At 47.0% G+C, this 19,019-nt stretch overlaps 1 protein-coding gene across 2 annotated transcripts in view; it reads left to right on the top strand.

The window, feature by feature from the left end:
• SORL1 (sortilin related receptor 1) overlaps positions 1 to 19,019 on the top strand; it is a 185,752-nt gene continuing 166,733 nt past the window's right edge. For both annotated transcript variants that reach the window (XM_033208099.1, XM_033208100.1), the window contains exons 1-2: positions 1 to 425; positions 17,999 to 18,115. In XM_033208099.1, the coding sequence (XP_033063990.1) occupies positions 141 to 425; positions 17,999 to 18,115 (402 nt within the window). In that variant the 5' untranslated portion in view covers positions 1 to 140. The remainder of the gene's footprint in view (positions 426 to 17,998; positions 18,116 to 19,019) is intronic.

Below are 19,019 nucleotides of genomic sequence, written 5' to 3' on the forward strand. Positions count from 1 at the left end.
CAGCGGGGTGGCCCGGAGCGGCGCGGGCGGCCTGGAGCCCCGGGAGCGGCGCGCGCGGCCCCGGCCCAGCGGCTCTCCTAGCCTCGCGCTGCACATTCTCTCCTGGCGGCGGCGCCACCTGCAGTAGCGTTCGCCCGAACATGGCGACACGGAGCAGCAGGAGGGAGTCGCGACTCCCGTTCCTATTCACCCTGGTCGCGCTGCTGCCGCCCGGAGCTCTCTGCGAAGTCTGGACGCAGAGGCTGCACGGCGGCCGCGCGCCCTTGCCCCAGGACCGGGGCTTCCTCGTGGTGCAGGGCGACCCGCGCGAGCTGCGGCTGTGGGCGCGCGGGGATGCCAGGGGGGCGAGCCGCGCGGACGAGAAGCCGCTCCGGAGGAAACGGAGCGCTGCCCTGCAGCCCGAGCCCATCAAGGTGTACGGACAGGTGAGCAGTTTTGCAACCCACCTCCCTCCAGTTTTTTCCTCTCCCTGCACTTCCTCACCCCCGCATCCATCCGTTGCAGTCGCTTCCTAGGTGCAGGCACCACTGGGGACTTCCCGGCTTGCATTTGTTTTTTTCCTTCACGAGTACAACCGTCAGCACTTGAATCGCATTGATCTTTCCTTCTTCCTGTCGATTTAGTAAACGTATTCCAGGTAACTCGCCGGGTGCAGTGCGTATTACCCCAGGGTGTGTGCAGAACGATGTAGTTTCCGGCAGGTATAGGAGGGGTGCAGCTTCATTTTACATCTGGATAAAAAACGGGCTTTCTTTAGTGTACCATCAGTTGGCAGTGGAGGCGAGCACCCTGCAGTTGCGGTACACTTACACAGAACAGCACGAGGTGGGGGTTTCCACACTTAGCATTATTAGCACAATAAGGTGGGCGAACCCGAAAGCTTGTCGACTGTCTCTGTACAGTCAGACAAGAGGTGTGTGTGCGTGTGTAAGGGCTGAATTTTTAATTTTTTATTTTTGGCTAGGGTATGAGATGCTCTCCATTCCTTCTTCCCACCCTTCAAGATACTGACTCTCCCAGCCCCTTCAAGATAACTTTATTTTGGAGAGGCATACCCCTCATGGCACTTGGAGATTTGACATGACTGCAGGAAATTTGGTGGGCATTATTATTTTATAAGTGATTTATTTCTATCCAGGCAATGGGTTTATTAGATCATAAGTAATGTGAATTTCACTTTTATGGTCAGACTTACTGCGAGGAATTGCAGATGGAGTTTGTAGGTTCGGATCAGCACTGGCAAAATTAATTTGACCGTGTTATTGCCTCATGAGATTCCCAGTCCTGCAGTTAAGATTGACATCAGCAAAAGTATAAAGTCGGTAGGGGAGAAAAAGAAGGACCAGAGGAGGTGGTAAATACACTTGTTTTCTAGAGTCAAATTGTTTCTTTTAAAGTAGAAATTATTAATAAAAGATTACCCTGAGTTCTGCCTTTTCTCACTAATTTCAGTTTAGCCATTTCTTCAGGAAATATATAGAGTTAAATGTTCAACCCTTGGATCCAGGACGAACCTTATAAACATATCACCCTATTGTGTCATTTTGTTGGTGAAGAAACTGAAGCATGGAATGGTGAAGTGACTAGTCCAAGGTCATACCGGGAAGGTGGCCTGCTCTCTAGTTTTTATCTGCATTGTCTCAGTGACCTTTGCTTGATTGCAGTCACCCTGTCTTTATGCAGTGCTGTTTAAATACCTCTTTCCTAAAATAAAATAGATCTGGTATAAAGCGGGAAAGGATGGTGGTGACTGGGTGGGTGCATTAGACTTCCCTCCACTATTGGCCCCTGGGCAAGAATGTGTGCTCCAGGGCATGTAACTAATGGTGGCCACAGGCTGCAGGAACCTGCATGCTCAGTTCCTCTTGGGCCCAGATCCTTGTCCCCCGTCCCCACCCCATATGACAAATATATGTATTAACAAAAAGAAGTCATCAAGGTCCTTGCTCTCAACAGCGACAACAGCATGGGGCTGATGGAGGGTGGGAGGAGGAGGAGGAGAAGTGGCCTGCTTGTTCATTGGGCCTCCCCAGTCAGCCCAGCTCTGCTGTGCTCTTGAATCAGCATTCTGGGAACTGGGAGTTGGGGGCTGGTGGGAGACAATCCCTCCAAGTGCTCAGGTCCCCTGAAGCTATAGTTTAGGTTGAGGAAAAAGCTTTCTGGTTTCAAAAATACACGTACAGGTGCCATTTCTTTCTGGGTTTCGTTTGTGAAAAGCTCCAGGGGACGTGGGGCAAGTTGAACATGAACTCTGTTCTCATTGGGAGTGACTTCCAAACCCTGGGCTTTTGAGTTTCTGGGCCAGCCAGATTGAGTTTGGTTCAGCTGAAGGATGGAGAACTAGCAGTCAAACTCATAATGAGGAATTCCTAACCAGAGGGTGAGGATGCAAGGGTGAGATTTTTCTACTCTGTGGCTGCCTTCCTATGCCATTGTTGCCTCTTGCTCTGAGGTTAATAAGAAGTGGAATTAATTGGAATCTGTAAGGATTTGAGTCAGATAAAAGGAAGAACTTCCCCGTACTGGGCTTTCTGCCACAAGTTCTGTCTGGTGCAGACACTTCAGAGTGCAAGCACAGGTTGGTGACTGAAAGGGTTTGAGGTGCCCCTCTTGGAACCCTGGAGTAACTGACATCTACTTAGAATGATCTTTCTAGCAAGGATGACCATTGCTTCTGTGTTTCCCTGGGGCAGACCTGGTTTCTAAGTTGTCTCTGGTGGTTACGAATAGCATCCCCTTCACTCTCAAAAGTGTCAAGATGTGACAATAAGTTATATGGTCCTACTTTTAGCCTTAAGCCAAGTTCTACTTTATACTCACCGCTTTCCCCTTCAACGTTTAAATGTAAGGAATGGTGATGTTTTCCAACAGTACTGCTTGACTTGAATGTGGTTCTGTGGAGGTGCAGTGGGGTGGGGAATAAAAATTCATTCCCGCTTTTAGGAAATGTACAATTTAAGGAGGAGAACAAGCAGATGCAGATACAGGCATGTCAGTGTACCAGGACGGGAACCAGGAAACATGGTCACAAGAAACCAGCCACAACTCTACAATGGTGTGATAACGGGCTGTGACATGCAGCGCATGGGAGATGGAACGATAAGGGATGGTGGGCTCAGACACTGTCCAGCTTCTTGCCCTCTGACCTTTGAGTGAGGTTAAGAGGACACTGGCAGTACAGAGTAGGGCTGGAAGCAGAAGCTGCCTGAAGGAAGCAGGCCTGGAGACAATGTTAAGGCCACCGGCTTCGGGGGGAAGAGAAGGGAAGGCTTTCTCAGGCGAAGACTTGCATCTGAGAAAGAGCCATGTGCTGGAGTCAATGTCGGTCCTTTTTCCTCTGCTTTGCTAACCTCTTGGGTAAACTAGGCTTGGTTATTTTGACCATTTTCCGCCTCAGTTTCTCTAAGGTGGGGAGATTGGCTTCTGCCACGATTAAAGGCACATTTGTGATACTGAAATGTGGTTGTAGAGGTGAAAATAATTTGCTGGCAGATGTCAGGACTTTTCTGCCCATATTCAAGGCTCACGCCTGTAATCCCAGCACTGTGGGAGGCCGAGGCGGGTGGATCACCTGAGATCAGGAGTTCGAGACCAGCCTGGCCAACATGGGGAAACCCCGTCTCTACTAAAACTACAAAAATTCACCGGGCGTGGTGGCGGGCACCTGTAGTCCTGGCTACTCAAGAGGCTGAGGCAGGAGAATCGCTTGAACCTGGGAGGCGGAGGTTACAGTGAGCTGAGATCGCGCCACTGCACTCCAGCCTGGGCGACAGAGCGAGACTCCATCAAAAAAAAAAAAAAAAAAAGACAAAGTTTAGAAGTTGAGCCCCTTCTTAAAAAGGCCAAGTCCAAGAAGAGGAATTCCCTAATTTATGCCACACTGAATTTCCTCCTGATTTCAAGTAAGCTCTGTCTCTCTGCGCCATCATGCCTGCTTTTTCCTCCGCCTGAAATGGTCTTCCCCGACTCTCGTCCTTGCCTGGAAAGCTCTTATTCCATTCTTTAACATCCAAGGAATACCTCTTGGTATTCTCAGGCTACGGTGGGAAGAGTTTCTTCTGAGCTTGGGTGCAGCACTTGCTGTCTTGTGTTAGAATTCCTCAACTGTCTCATTTTCCTATTTGCTCCTTAAGGGCATGGATCAAGTTCTCTTGTGTTTCCCTGGCACTTGGGAGGCCCTTAATGAGTATTTGTGGACCAGCAGCGCACCTGGAAGAAGAGAGACCTGGAGGGTAGGAAGCAAATTCACATTATATAAAATGTATTTATAAGGAGGAATGCAGTGAACCACACATGGATAGTGAAAATGAGTTGGCTTATTCGGTAGTGAGGATGCAAGTGGCATGGCCTACAGATAGTGGAGTCCAGATTTTCCTGTGCTATATGGGAGTTATTTTGAATGAAGAGCTTAGATTCTATTTTACAGAATCCTCCCTTTTAGGGCTATCATTCTGGTTTATGCTAATGGTATTGTTTTGGGGAAAAATCCTTTGAAATGAAGCATAAAGCCTAACAGGATTTATAGGTTTATTTTCCTTCCAACAAGCTCTCTCTTCATAATTCCTACATTTTAGAGGCCAGGGAGTATTCAGTGTCCTGATTTGAGACTGAAAATAAAGTGTCTATGACAGCACAAGGCCCTGGGACAAAGGGCCTCCTTTGGGGGTGGAATACCGTTTCGCTTTAGATCTCTTTTGAGTAGATTCTTCCACGATACACTTGCTTGGGAAAGAATTGGCCGGTTGATTCTGAAGTGAGGATGTTTGACCTGTATGCTTCCAGAATAAGATGAGAAGGCAAAGAATTTGCTGTTTCAGGTTGGCTTCTACGTAGCTGAAGAGTTGCTTTGGGCCTTGAGTTGGCTCAATAAGGGCTGTGACCTTGAAAAACTCTTCCTGGTTCCACTTGGCATCTTTTCTTAGGGAGCTCTGTGCCCAGTCTCTGGCCACTTTTAGTTCATAAATAGCTTGCATGGTTAGAGGCACAGAAGGTGGAGGCTTTGAGAGGTGGAAGGAATGGAGGAAAGGGGTTGGTGAGAGTAAGGAGGTGGAATTTCAAGGGACGAAATAAAAAGCTATCTGATTAGGTAATGCACATTTACAAAACAAAATTTGTACAAAAGAGTATGTAGTGACAAGTAAATTTCCTTCCCTCTCATGCCCCCTGTTCACCCAGAGCTCCTTCCCAGGTGGCATCCATTGTTATCAGTCTTTTTGTATATCTTTCCAGAAATAGTCTCTGCATGTACAACATGTGTGTACATAAAATTTGAAACTTGAATTATAAGTGGCTTCCTGTTATCTGTAGTCCCTGGTATCCTGAATAATGAGATTAACTTTAGCTCTAAATTATATTTGTGATATTATGATAGTGAATTGTTAGAAAATTACCTGAAGTGTCATAATATAAAATAGATGATTACTTTTTTTCCAGGCCAGGTGGGAAAAACGTCATTCTCCTTTCACTTCAAGGGTTCTTGCAGAGCAGGAGAGCAGCCTGATGTAGCCCACTTATAACTTGCAGAGATGCTGGAGCACAGTTCCCTTGAGATGTGGAGTCCAGGCTTGTAAGAGCATCAGAATACAGTGATCATGGATCTTGGTTTTAATTTGTGTTCTTTCCGAGAATATTTTCTCTATGCTCTGTAAAATGAAGTTAGTGGTATGCCTAATAAATTGCTTTGAGACCTGGGATCCACAAGGCAGATCCTTATAGCAACGAACATCCCAAGGCAAAAGGTGGATGTTGTAGGAACATTTCATTGTCAGATTTTGGTCTTTTCCTCCTTAGAGATGACAGCCATCTTTGTAGTGTCGTTGTTGAATCCCAGGGCAGAGAGAGATGGAGCCAGCTTTGTTCCACCCACTGTAATGGAGGGACACAGGGGGCAGTCTTATCATAATCTGGAGAGCAGATAATCCAAAAAATAATCTATTTGCTTTTGTTATGTATGTATTTAGTCTTTTTTTAAAAGCATTCATTTACCTTCCTAATTAAGTTTTGCTTAGGTGAATATTAAAATGAGTTTGCATTCTCTGATCTATTGATAAGGGAAATGGCTGGCATAAATGTGTTCAGGGAAAGGCAATTTGGAGTTTAGAATTGTAGACAAGAATTCAGATGCAGATAATTGAGAGTTGATAAAACTGTATTAAATGTTTTAAATGCATAAAAATGTATTAAAACCTGGGGGCATTACATTGACCTTTCCTCCATTTATTTGGGTTTATTTATTTATTTTTATTTTTATTTTTTTGAGACGGAGTCTCGCTCTGTCACCGAGGCTGGAGTGCTGTGGCCGGAGCTCAGCTCACTGCAAGCTCCATCTCCCGGGTTCCACGCCATTCTCCTGCCTCAGCCTCCCGGGTAGCTGGGACTACAGGCGCTGCCACGTCACCCGGCTAGTTTTTTGTAGTTTTTAGTAGAGACGGCGTTTCACCGTGTTAGCCAGGATGGTCTCGATCTCCTGACCTCGTGATCCACCCATCTCGGCCTCCCAAAGTGCTGGGATTACAGGCTTGAGCCACCGCGCCCGGCCTATTTGGGTTTAAATAAATGTGATGGAAAGTAAAAGAGAGCTCACTCCATTTTTGGTTTGAATATTCAGGGATTCGTATTTCTCCAGAGGTGGTCTGGGCTGTGGGGTTGAGACATTCTCTTTGTTGATGAATGTGGGACCTTCCTATGCATTTTCTAGGTATGCCAGACTCTGTTGGCAGATGTTATAGTCAGTCTAGCCACGTACATGCAAAAATCAATTTCCCTCAATTTAAAATGGACCACAGTTAATTTCGACCTAATTTATTGGTTTATCGACTTGTGAACCCTGGGCCTTCGAAGAAGTGGCATGGGCGGGCTTCAAGTACTGAAGTGGCTGATGAAGCTAAAAACCAGAAAAGGCAGGATGGGCTCCTGAGCAAGATCAAGATTTGTGTTTCCTCCTATGTTACTGTGAGTTGCTCAGTTTTTTAAAACTGTAACATGACCAATGCTTTGTGCATTTTATGGTGAGTTCCATAAAAGTAGGACTGCATAACGATCACAAGTACAATAGTGTGTTAAAAAGTAATTACAAAGTTCTGTTATCCACTGGGTTTATTATAACGGTAACATTCATGCCCATAGCACTGCTACTAGCCAAGAGCTGGAAGATCCTATCTTCCTGGTCGCATCCTGGACCCTCTGATGTGGCAGTGTTCGATAGATCTTTCTGTGAGAGTGATGTTCTCTGTCTGTGCTGTTCACCACATTCACTAGTCAGATCTGGCCATTGAGCGGGTGAAATGTGGCAAGTGTGACTGAAGATTTGAAGTGTCTTTCATTTAATTTTAACGAATTTAAAGTTGAAATAGCCACATGTGGCTCTTGGCTACTGTATAGACAGCACAAGCTTTCATGAGGCCTCTTCTTCCTACCTGTAGGCAACCTTTGCTTCACCCAAGAGAGAAGTTCCTGCAAAGAGCTGCTCGTGTAGGCATCGCAAACAGGGCATTAAAAGCAAGAGTGGAGGGCTCGGGTCTAGACCCTAGGTGTTGGTGGCTGCTGACTGCCAAGTTGAGTGTTAGGAGACAGTGGCCCTTCTTTCCTAGGTAGGAACTTACCAGGGGACCGTGGAGGGCCAAGTGGGTCCAGTTATTGACTCTAGGGCATGCCCCTGCACAGTTGCCTTCTTCCGTCGGTCACTTAGTCAATGAAGGCTGGCTATTCACAGGGTGAACCAAACCTGGCTTCACTTCTCATCTGGCCTTGCGCAAACACTGCACTTGTGTTGGGCTTCGCTAAGGTGGAGTGCAGACCCTGCACGTTCTGTTTAGCAATGAAAGATGTAAATAGTGCCTTAACAGTGGGGCCATCTCCCTGCCCTGCCCTTTGCTTCCTGTGCTCTTGTTGACTTACCTTGATGTAGCTGGGTCTGTCTGTCTTCCCTTCAACCCTCCAGATTGGCATGAAGACAAACACTACAGGCGTGTGGTCTTCATCTTTGCATATAAACCTCCCCCTCTTCTTGGCTGACCTTTTAACTTAGCGTGCCATTGCTGTTGCTGCTGCCGCAGGCTCTTAGCTTGGAGAATCAGGACCCTTCACAATGATTTATCTCCAGTCCCCTGAATTAGATTCAAAACACAGCTACGAATTCTCAGAAAGGCAGGCTGATGTGATTATATCCCAAATCTGAGTGGCTGACAAGGGCAATAAAAAGATGTACCTATATCAAATGCATTTGTGCCGTGTGGAGACCGATATGTTGTTTATTATGTCCCCCCCCTTTTGGGGAGTTTTTAAATGAAGAAGGTAACTGATGTGACCTCTATTATTTAGAAGAGAGACTAGCCTGTTGGGTAGAAACCCTGGGGGAAGATGGCTAGGGTGAATCTTATGTGAAATAAATGTGGGATTGAATCAGTGGGTGGGCCCTCAGTTGGGATTTTAATATTTTAGGGTTACTGAGATGAATTTTCTTCTGACTTTGGTGGGCTGGTGAGCTGAGGCATAGTGTCATGATGATTTTTTTTTTTTTTTGAGATCGAGTCTTGCTCCGTCACCCATGCTGGAGTGCAGTGGCTCTATCTCGGCTCACTGCAACCTCTGCCTCCTGGGTTCAAGCGATTCTTGTGCCTCAGCCTCCTGAGTAGCTGAGATCACAGGTGCGCGCCACCACGCTTGGCTAATTTTTTTGTATTTTTAGTAGAGACGGGGGTTTCACCATATTGGCCAGGCTGGTCTTGAACTCTTGACCTCGTGATCCACCTGCCTCGGCCTCCCAAAGTGCTGGGATTACAGGTGTGAGCCACCATGCCTGGCCTTGATGAAATTTTTAACTCTTAGAAAGCCTCTGTGCCCAGAGGCATTGGAAAGGCTGGTATGAGCTGGTTGAGCCTGGAGGGCCCTGAGTTAAGAGCCACCTGGGGAGAAAGGCTAGCTTGGAAACTGTGGCTGGGAAGACTTTAATAGGTACCTGTGAGATAGCAAGCTATAGGGTTAAGGTCCCAGATAGTTAAGGATCCCTTTTCTCTATTAGCCCAGGAGATACATGTGAGACAGATCCATGTGTCTCTGCCCCAGGGACTTGGGAAGAAAGGCCAGTGCTGGCTGCCCAGGGATCTCAGCCAAGGAGCCCGAGATGGCAGGGAGTGAGGACACAGCAGAGTGGGGTGAGTGTCCTGTGAAACCGGGAGTGTTTGGAAGGACTTGCGTGTTTTAAACCTGTGCTCAATTAATTGAGTAACCTGAGACTCTGTACCTATGACTTACCTCATCTTTGTATATTTCATTCCCTGAAATTCTCTCACTGAGTGGTTAAAAAAAAATCTGCAGCTAACTGTGCACATGGTTTGCTGAATTTGGCAAGGTGTGCTGTTGGTGGTGGTGGTGATGGGTGGGGTGGGGGTGGGGACGGTTTACTGCAGAAACAAGGCCTTCAGTCTCTAGAGGAGAGAAATGAAGGAGTGGATGTGGAAGTTGGCTAGAGGTGAAAGAGCTATCTAAACAGAGCTGGGGGAGTTTAGCTAGCAGATCAGAGCCTGTGGGACGTCCGCCTGTTGCCTCACCTCCTGGTAGCCCAGAGGGCATCTCATATTACTGAGAAATTGGCAGAGCCATGGGGTTTAATGCACTCCCCCTTCTCCATTAGTCTTGTTTATAGCTTCTCTCACACGGTGGTGAAGAAGCCACTGATAGGGTATAGAGGCCTTCAGTTCTGGGTTGTAATGTTTAAATGCTTTTCTCTTGGGGTTAGGAAAGTGCTAGAAAACAGTGTCACGTCTGGGCTGGAGCCTTGGGACCTGCAGGTTGGGTTTCTCCAGGTTCCGGAGTTCGGCTGGGAATCAAGGAGAAAACTGCCTGTGAGTTTCAGTTAGGCGGGAGCTCCTAGCTTGACTCAGGCGTGCAGCATTTTGTCGTTTTATATATGTCATCGCTTGCTCTTAGGCCTTACGCTAATGTTAATGTTTTATGTGGAGCTGTTTTGTGAGGAATGGCTTATTTTGGTTGAGAGGCATTTGGTAATGAAAAGAAATGATGTTTTAGTGCGTCGGAGTTTATGAAATGACATCCATGGGTTGCATCTCATTTGGTTCTTACGACAATCTTGAAAAATGGGGACGATAAGAATGATTATTCATCTCATTTCAGAGATGAGTATCTTGAGGCTCAAAAAGGTGAAGTGACTTACCCATAGTTAAGACAGGTGGTAAACCGGAGAGATCAAGACTCAAACCAACCTGCTAACTTGTTTCCGATTTACGCAGACACATTTGTCTATCCTAAGTAATCTAGTGAAATTTTTGATCTCAGGCGGGAATCCACAGCTTTTTTGCAGTGCCTTTTTTTCCCACCTTTAAAACCTGGAGATCTCATATAATTCCACTTTCTCCTGGCCATACTGGTCTTGTAATTTTTCAAACACAGCAAGTATCAAGGCCCTTCTCATTCCTGGCTTTTGCTCTGCCCTGCTTTAGGTCTGGGTCTCTGTTCTCTGCCTCACTTCTCCATCTCCTTTTCCCTGACTTCTCCCTCTTCATCCTTCTGGTGTCAGCACATAGGTCAGGTCTTCCGTGAAGCCCCACTTTCTCCTCCACATGAGGTTAGGTCCCCTGGGTAACAACAGTAATTCAATCATCATTCCTGGAATTCATTGTTTAATGCGTGTTTTCCCTACTGTATTCAGAGCTGTGAGGCAGGACCTAGAAGCGTGTTATTTTTCTTTCTTTTTTATTTTTTGAGACAGGGTCTAGCTCTGTCGCCCAGGCTGCCACTGTTGAGTAGAAACCCTGGGGGAAGATGGCTAGGGTGAATCTTCTGTGAAATAAATGTGGGGGTGAATCAATAGGTGGGACCTCATGCAGTGGCATGATCATAGCTCACCGCAGCCTCGACCTCTTGGGCACAAGCGATCCTCCCACCTCAGACTCCCTACTAGCTGGGACTACAGGCATGCACCACCAAGCCTGTCTGATTTTTGTATTTTTTGTAGAGATGGGGTTTTGCCATGTTGCCTAGGCTGGTCTCAAACTCCTGGGCTCGAGGGATCTGCCTGCCTTGGCCTCCCAAAGTGCTGGGATTACAGATGTGAGTCTGCCATTTTACTAACACCTAGTATAGCATCTGGTATATAGTAAGTGCTTGATGAATACTTATTGACTGAACAAGGTGAGGGGCTATTTATGGTGAGCTGCAGAGGGAAAGTCGGGGGTCTGGAACCATCCTAAAGAGCTGTGAGAAATGGCTTTGGGCTCACAGGGGAATCCTCACATAAGGCAAGTCCTGGCTTAGGGTATGCAGTCTTGAGGGGGTGCTTGCTGTGCTCGCTCTGACTGTGTTTCCTGCATTAGGGCCCTGTGTTTTAGGGTAGTGAGGACCACCACATTGCCTTAAAGTCTGTCTCTGAGCTTAATCTCATTTGCAAAATGTAGCATTTGGTTTAGATGTTCTCTGAGATTCTTTCTGGCTTTGATATTTTCCTCATTTTTTTTTTTTTTACCAACTGGTAAATTAAGGGGTGATATTATGTTCATGAGAAAGAGAATTTTCCACAGTTTGTTTTTAGTAGGGAGCCCCTCCCAAAACAGCAAAGCACATTCGCTCATTGACAAAGTGGGTTCACCAGGACAGCGTGGCACACAGGGGTAAACAGTAGATAGGTTCTCCCTGCCAAGGATCAATCAGAAAGGGAAATAAGCTCTCTAAACTGATATTCTAAGGCAGCGAGATTATGATTGTCATCCTTTTAGCAAAGAGAAAGGAAAGGGCATGTGTGTATTTTTCTCTGTAGAGTGGTCGTGGCTTCAGTGAAGGAGATAGTAGTGAGTGCTAAGTTCTAGTCCAAGGTCCCTCTCCGTGTTTCCTCATCTGGAAAATGGGCAGCCTGAATTCATCAGCAAAGTAGTTCAGGAGTTCTGTGGGTGAAGCATCTTGAGCAAACTCAAAAGTCAAGTGAGTGAGCTGAGATTCCATGAACTGGGCCTCTCTTCCCGGAGTGCTTGTAAACTAGATTTCAGCTCTTGTTCTGAGGTGAGGAGTCCAGGGAGGATAATAAGCTTGCTAAATATAGTGAGAACACAGTCTTGAAAAGGGACAGTGAGAGGCAATTTGCATACCTAGCATTTAGGCCGTGCAAAGGGATGGTTTGGGAAAACCTTGTTCTCCTTGGACCTCAGGAGGCTGTCTCTGGCTTCCTCAGTTTTGTCGTATAGTACAGGGGAGTGCCTGGCTCCTTCTGTCCTCACAGTTGAAGGACAGGATATTTGTTTTATGCTATATTGTAGAATTTTTAAAATGACTCTTTGTATTTCACTGCTAGTGAAGCAGAGAAATGAATCAGACTGCCTTATTTGTCCTCCTTGTACCGTGTTCTGGGAGGAAGCTGTGTAGGAGTTGTGAGGACTGCAAGCGGTGGGAGTCTAGGACATCCTGATCTTTGGGTTTGACCAATTGGAAAGAGGAGATGTAGAGAAGGGTACCTGTGACCCATTCTATTCAGGGGACCCACCTCCTGCATAAGGCTCAACAACTATACAGATGTTGGTGGTTTTGTAGGAAACTTCTTATCATTGGCTGAGACTTGCAACCCTAATTTTCCCCAGAAGTGCTCTGTGTGAGCTAACAGGTAGGAAATGATTAACGAGCCTAAAGGGTGGCTGGCACCTAGCAGACCTCCATGCCTACTTCATCCACAAGTGAACGCATGAGTAATCAGTCCCTTCATCCAAGCCATTGGCTTCCTCCCCTCTACTTATAACAACCCAGAACTTGAGGACTGGGTGGTAGCAGGTCCCCTTACTCTGAATAATAGGAGGTGAATCATTTCACCTCTCTGGGTTGCCAGGGCACGCGGGGGGCTGAGGGACAACGTGTGTGGGGTGATATGGACTTGTTTGATGAAGATGCCGAGGCGAGTCAAGGTGTGGGTGGCATCCACTGTTGTGAACTGGCGGTGGATACTAGCCTTGGGCCTGCAGCCGTTTCTCCAGCTGGGAACAGGGAGGCGCGTGCGGATGCTGTGGCTCTGCAGATGCCACTGACAGCACTTTGAAGGATTGGTTTGGCCAGAGACCCAGTCCCCAGCCTGCCTCCTGTATGACTCATTCTAGCTGCATATTTTGGTAGCATGAAGGCTGGAGATGAGATAAAAGGAGCACTTCTTAAGAGTGGAAGCTCCTCGGTTCTTGATTAGCACTTGAGAAATATAATGTTCTCTGCAGGTCCTAGAGGCCTTAAAAACATTTAGGTGTATTTCACATTATATAAAATTAGCCATTTTAAAGTGAACAGTTCAGTGGATTTAATATCGTCACGATGTTGTGCCACTACGATTTGCAAAACATTTCCATCGCTCTGAAATGAAACCCCTTACCCATTAAGCAGTGATTCCCTCCTCTCTGATCTACCAGTCCCTGGTAACCACTAATCTGCTTTCTGTCCCTATGGATTTACCTATTCGAGACGTTTCATATAAATGGTGTCATGCAATATGTGATCTTTTGTATCTGGCTTCTTTCACTTAGCATATTGTTTGTGAGGTTCATCCACATTGTAGCATATATCATCGGTATGTCCTAGAGTCTTAATGACCATCCCAAATCCCCATAAAATGGTGTATCTTTCTAGTTATCATCATTTAGTTCCAGCTCCTGCTGGGAGGCAGGGGAATCAACTAGGTTCATTGTTTCCCAAAGAAGCTGCGGTAGAAATACCTGGGGCTGGGGTGTGTCTTCTTTTTTTTTTTTTTTTTTTTTTTTTTTTTTTTTTTTTGAGACGGAGTCTCTCTCTGTTGCCCAGGCTGGAGTGCAGTGGCATGATCTCGGCTTACTGCAACCTCTGCTTTCCGGATTCAAGCAATTCTCCTGCCTCAGCTTCCCGAGTAGCTGGGACTACAGGCCCTTGCCACCATGCCTGGCTAATTTTTTGTATTTTTAGTAGAGACGGGGTTTTGCTGTGTTAGCCAGGATGGTCTGTATCACCTGACCTCGTGATCCACCTGCCTTGGCCTCCCAGAGTGCTGGGATTACAGGCGTGAGCTGCTACACCTGGCTGGGTGTGTCTTTTAAAAAAGACTGATTCCTGGGCTCCAGGCAGAGGGCGACAGAGCCGGTAGGCGTGGAGTGGGGCCTCTCAGGTGATTTTGACCTTCGGTGGGGTATGGGACCCCCTCCAGGCCAGGTGATCTTGGGAGGTAGGGTGGGGGGAGTTATTTTGACTCTTTAATGACCTGCCAATGAGCCAGATGCTGTTTGTTGTTTACGATGCACTTTGTGTGTTCAGAGGTTTCTGGGGCCTGTAATTTTTCTCTGTTTGCCTTCTGAGGGGAGGCACTCAGCCCCTCCCCGCTGCCTTAACAGTTCCAATTAATTGCATCTCATTTATCAAGCTCCAGCTATGCCCTGTGAGCTAGAGAGGGGAGAGGGAAGGTTGTTCACACCCCGGGGTTGTGGTTATAGCTGATTGCACGTCAAGGTTATGTTCCTGGGAAGGCCACCCTCCCACCCACTCCCAGGCCAGTGTCTTCTGGCTGTGGGACCTGCGTGGGGGATTGGCGATGGAAAAAGGCTTGCGGAGGAGGAAAGGGGACATCACGGGGAGATCCCTGGGGATGGATGGAAAAGGAACCAAACAAACTGGAAGCCACTAGTTAAGTAAAGGGATCTAAGGACCTGTAGGTTGTTTTTGATTGCTGGGGGCTGCCCTGGGCTGCTGGTGTCTTGGCCACCTGCCATGGAGAGCCAGCCGGGAAAAGCCTGCTTTGATGACTTCTTTTCTTTCCCTTGGGGGTGAGGATGGGGGCAGGGTGGAGACAGAGGAGGAAGGTGAGGCCAGAGGGCAGAATGCTTGTCTTGGTGATAATAAAATTTACTTCCCGCCAGCCTGCCTGCTGGCTCCCCTGTGCTGCGCACATCATTCCTGATTCCTACGACTAAGTCTGCTGTGGGGGGATGGGCACCTGGGCTGCCTTGGGGATCAGCTGTGACTCACCAGCGAGTTATTCTCATGACCAGGATGTGCCTGACATCTCGCCAAGCGAAGGAGCTGAGCTGTTCCTGCGAGTGCCTGGTGGCCCTCGTACAAGTCATTTCTTGCCAGGGATTTTATCCCCCTACTGGGCTGCCCCTTTTCAGTCTGCTCTTACAAGTAAAAGGCACATCTAATAAAAAAGGCTTTTCTAGAACAAAAAAAAGAGAAAGAAACAAAGAAAGAAACAAACAGGTGTCATACCAGGCTTGCCTTCTAGAGGTTTTCTTTGTAGAAAAGCCCCTGGATGTTTTGAGGCTTACCCTTGGTGCTCTTCTCACCTTTCACCGGCCTTGGGATTGGTGAGGAGGCCTCCTGTCCTCTGAGCAGATCGATTCCAGCAAGTTGTCTTCAGACCTTTTGCCCCCTCTGACCACTGAAAGCTTTGCAACCTACTCAAAGCATTATCTGAGTGTTACCTGCCAGAGGGAACATTTTGACATCATCTTTAAGGATGCCCAAGTTGAACATTTGAGGACTTTTTATCCCAGACCCCAGGGGAACATGGGTGATTTTTTTTCTAGGTTCCTAGTCCTTTATTTTACTGACATTTGCATAGTTTTCTATCCCCACTCTGGTTCAAGAGTGCAGATGTTTTGGGAGGGGAGGAAACTTTTACCTGGGTTTCCCAGGGCACCTGTTGTGAGTTTCTGATCTCCAGATGCATCCAGAGGATTGGGCTGGAAAGAGAGAGGAGGAAAAGGGAAGGCTTCAGTGACCAGAGGAGATTCCTTTAGCTGCTTTCTCTTTGTAGCATTCTGGGTTAAATAATTTATTTACTTCTACTTCTTATTTGCACTTCTCAGTTAGTGCTTGCCTGGACTTATCTATCTGGGAGTGAGAAGAGACATTTTGGAAGGACATATTTTCCTAGGTCCTTCTCTTTAAAGTAAGAGTTTAAAAGTAAAATTTTCAAATTTTTTCAAAAAGCGTTTGATCCTGGATCAAATTAAATGCAGGTATTTAAAACCCCAAGTAGCGTCGTTAAGGATTAGCTGCTGTGTCCTTCTGCCAGCCAAGTATGTGGTACAGGTGTTTCTCTTCTCCCCGATGACATCTGAGAGCACCTCAAGGAGTGGGCGGGGAAAGTTCGAGAGTGCTGGGGAGAGGAAGTGAGAGAAGGAGAAAGGAGCTGTGGGTTTTCTGCTGCAGAGCCTTGATGAGAAGACAGCCTGGAGGGCAGGTTGGCCAAGGCTTGAACTGTCATCAGTCTAAGCCTCACTCGTGGGTGGGGTGGACTGTGTGGGCTGGAGTCCCAGAAGCTTGATTTCTTTCCACGTGTGCCTGAGACAGCTGAGGTTGAGGAGGCTGGTGGAATGGGCTTCTCTCAGACATCGCTCAGCAAGAGAGGCAGCCTGTGCTCCTGGTTTCAAGGTGTTGTCCTGCTTCTGAGTGTTGGACCACCTCTCAGAATTTTTTTTTGAGACCGAGTCTTGCTCTGTTGCCCAGATTGGAGTGTGGTGGCTCGATCTCGGTTCACTGCAACCTCCGCCTCCTGGGCTCAAGCGATTCTTCTGCCTCACTTCTGAGTAGCTGGGACTACTACAGGTGCATGCCACCATGCCTGGCTAATTTTTGTATTTTTAGTAGAGACGGGATTTCACCGTACTGGATAGGTGAGTCTTGAACTCCTGACCTCAGGTGATCTGCCCACCTTGGCCTCCCAAAGTGCTGGGATTACAGCCGTGAGCCACTGAGCCCGACCAGCCCTCAGAATTATTGTTATTCCTGTCATGACTTTGCTTTCCACAGAGTGGGTGGAATGTATGGTACAGGTGTTCAAATGCCAGTCCTCAGACAGGTGTCCAACAGCCAACAGTGAAGTAAGAAAATAAAAAGAATGTAGTTTTCCATACAGCGAAACCACTGTTCTTTATTCTGAGATGGCATCCTCCCTCAGTTTTCAGTGTTAACACATCTTTAAAAAAAATGACAGCAACTCTAGATAGTGGTCAAATTGGCCTGTAAGGTGAGCTGCATAACAGACAAATCCCAAAGGCTCAGCGGTGTGGCTGAGTTGAGGCTCCGGCTTATGAGAAGTTCAGGATGAATGTTACTGATTAGCAGAGATCTTTTCCTTCGGGATGCAGGCTCCTTCTGTCTTTGGCTCTGCCCTCCTCTGGGGCTTTGGAGTCCTCTGAATGAGGCCTGTGGATGGGGAAAGAAAACAGGACTGGATGGGGGCCAGGCTGATAGTGGCCCTGATGACTTTGCTCACATTCCACCTGCTGGAACTCAGTCCCAGGCCACACCTCCTGCCCCACAGCCTGGACCAGAGTCTGCGGTGTCCTCAGGAAGCAGAGGAAAGAGATTGACAGAATAGCTAGTCCTGTTTTTGTGATGTCTTTCCTTGGCGGAATAGAGGTTGCCAACCAGTCCTCTGTTGGCCTTCCTCATTTTTATTTCATTGGTTTACAAAATCTAAAAGTCTGAGAACTAAAATATTTCCTTATTTGAGACACTTCAAAAGCGATTGTGAGAAGCTTCACAAGGCTACTTCTCTCATTTCTCATTACCAGCTGAAAGTGAATGACGGTACCACCGAGCCAGAGAAAATGTAGTTTGAACAGAAGTTTGAAAAGCATGTGGTCTTTCTGGCCCATGAATTTTTTCTGAGGAAGGGCAGTGTTTCCATGCTTTGGTTTAAAATCTTACCAGTGCATGTCATACATGGAGTAAGGATCAGAGTAACCAGAGATTGGTATCATAAAGGATGAAAATAATCAAAGGAATTGGTTATGCCAATGAGAGCCCAAGAAGCCTTTCTACAATCTGTTTACGTCGAAAATAGCAGGGGACTCACATTTCTTTGTGGGGAAGCTGAGTGTGACAGAATATGCATGAGGTGGGAGGGGAAGAGGCCCCCTTGGCCCAAATGCTTTAGATGTCAGAATCTTAATCATTTTTGCTTGACAAAGGAGGAAGGAGTCTTGATTTAGGATGTTTGTGGCCATCACTTATTATGGATCCTAATTCCTATATTGATTTCTTTCAGGTTAGTCTGAATGATTCCCACAATCAGATGGTGGTGCACTGGGCCGGAGAGAAAAGCAACGTGATCGTGGCCTTGGCCCGAGATAGCCTGGCATTGACGAGGCCCAAGAGCAGCGACGTAAGTATTGTGTTGGCTCTGGGCACACCTTGGTGCCATCAACATGCCCTTTTCTGATCCACTGGGATTATCATACCAGAAAAAGTAATGGGTAATTGGAACATGGAAGGAATGAATTGTATGACAGAGAAGATAATCTACAAAATGATATATCCCTTGTTTGCTGAACACAGGGAGGTGCAGTCAGTGTTGCAAACAGATCCATGCAATGTGTGATTACCTTTGGGAAGTAATAGCGTATGGACTGGATTGTTGCATCTGCCCAAGAAAATACCAGAGTGCCTTCCTGGGCAGAGCTGCCTGCCCGTAGCTGAGCCAGATGGAATCAAATTGGCCTTTCCCATATGCTGGTTTCTTCTAACCCATTATAGTGGGATGAGCTATTGAAACTGATTCTCTAATTTTAATTTCTATAGCTGGGTATTTATGTTTAGTAGGTTAGGTACTTTGAAGACACAAGATGCGAAGGGTTACAAACTCAAAGGCCTATGGGAGGCCACTTTCAAGTTTACAACACTCTTTTTTTTTTTTGTTTGGAGTCGGGATCTGGCTCTGTTGCCCAGATTCAGGTACAGTGGTGTGGTCTTGGCTCACTGCAACCTTCGCCTCCTGGGCTCAAGCCATCCTCCCACCCATTCAGCCTCCCGAGTAGCAGGAACTACAGGTGCACACCAGCATGGTTGGCTAATTTTTGTACTTATATATATTTTTTGGTAGGGATGGGGTTTTGCCATGTTGCCTAGGCTGGTCTTGAACCCCTGGGCTCAAACGATCCGCCTGCCTCAGCCTCCCAAAGTGTTGAGACTGCAGGCGTGAGTCACCGTGCCTGGCCATAACAACTCTACCACCTCAAAGAAATATGGTTTCTCCCATTTTTCTTGAAGTCTGTGGCCTTCTTGGACAA

The sequence above is a fragment of the Trachypithecus francoisi genome, unplaced genomic scaffold (genome assembly GCF_009764315.1).
Source record: "Trachypithecus francoisi isolate TF-2019V2 unplaced genomic scaffold, Tfra_2.0 Lachesis_group8, whole genome shotgun sequence".
In the NCBI taxonomy this organism is placed as follows: domain Eukaryota; kingdom Metazoa; phylum Chordata; class Mammalia; order Primates; family Cercopithecidae; genus Trachypithecus; species Trachypithecus francoisi.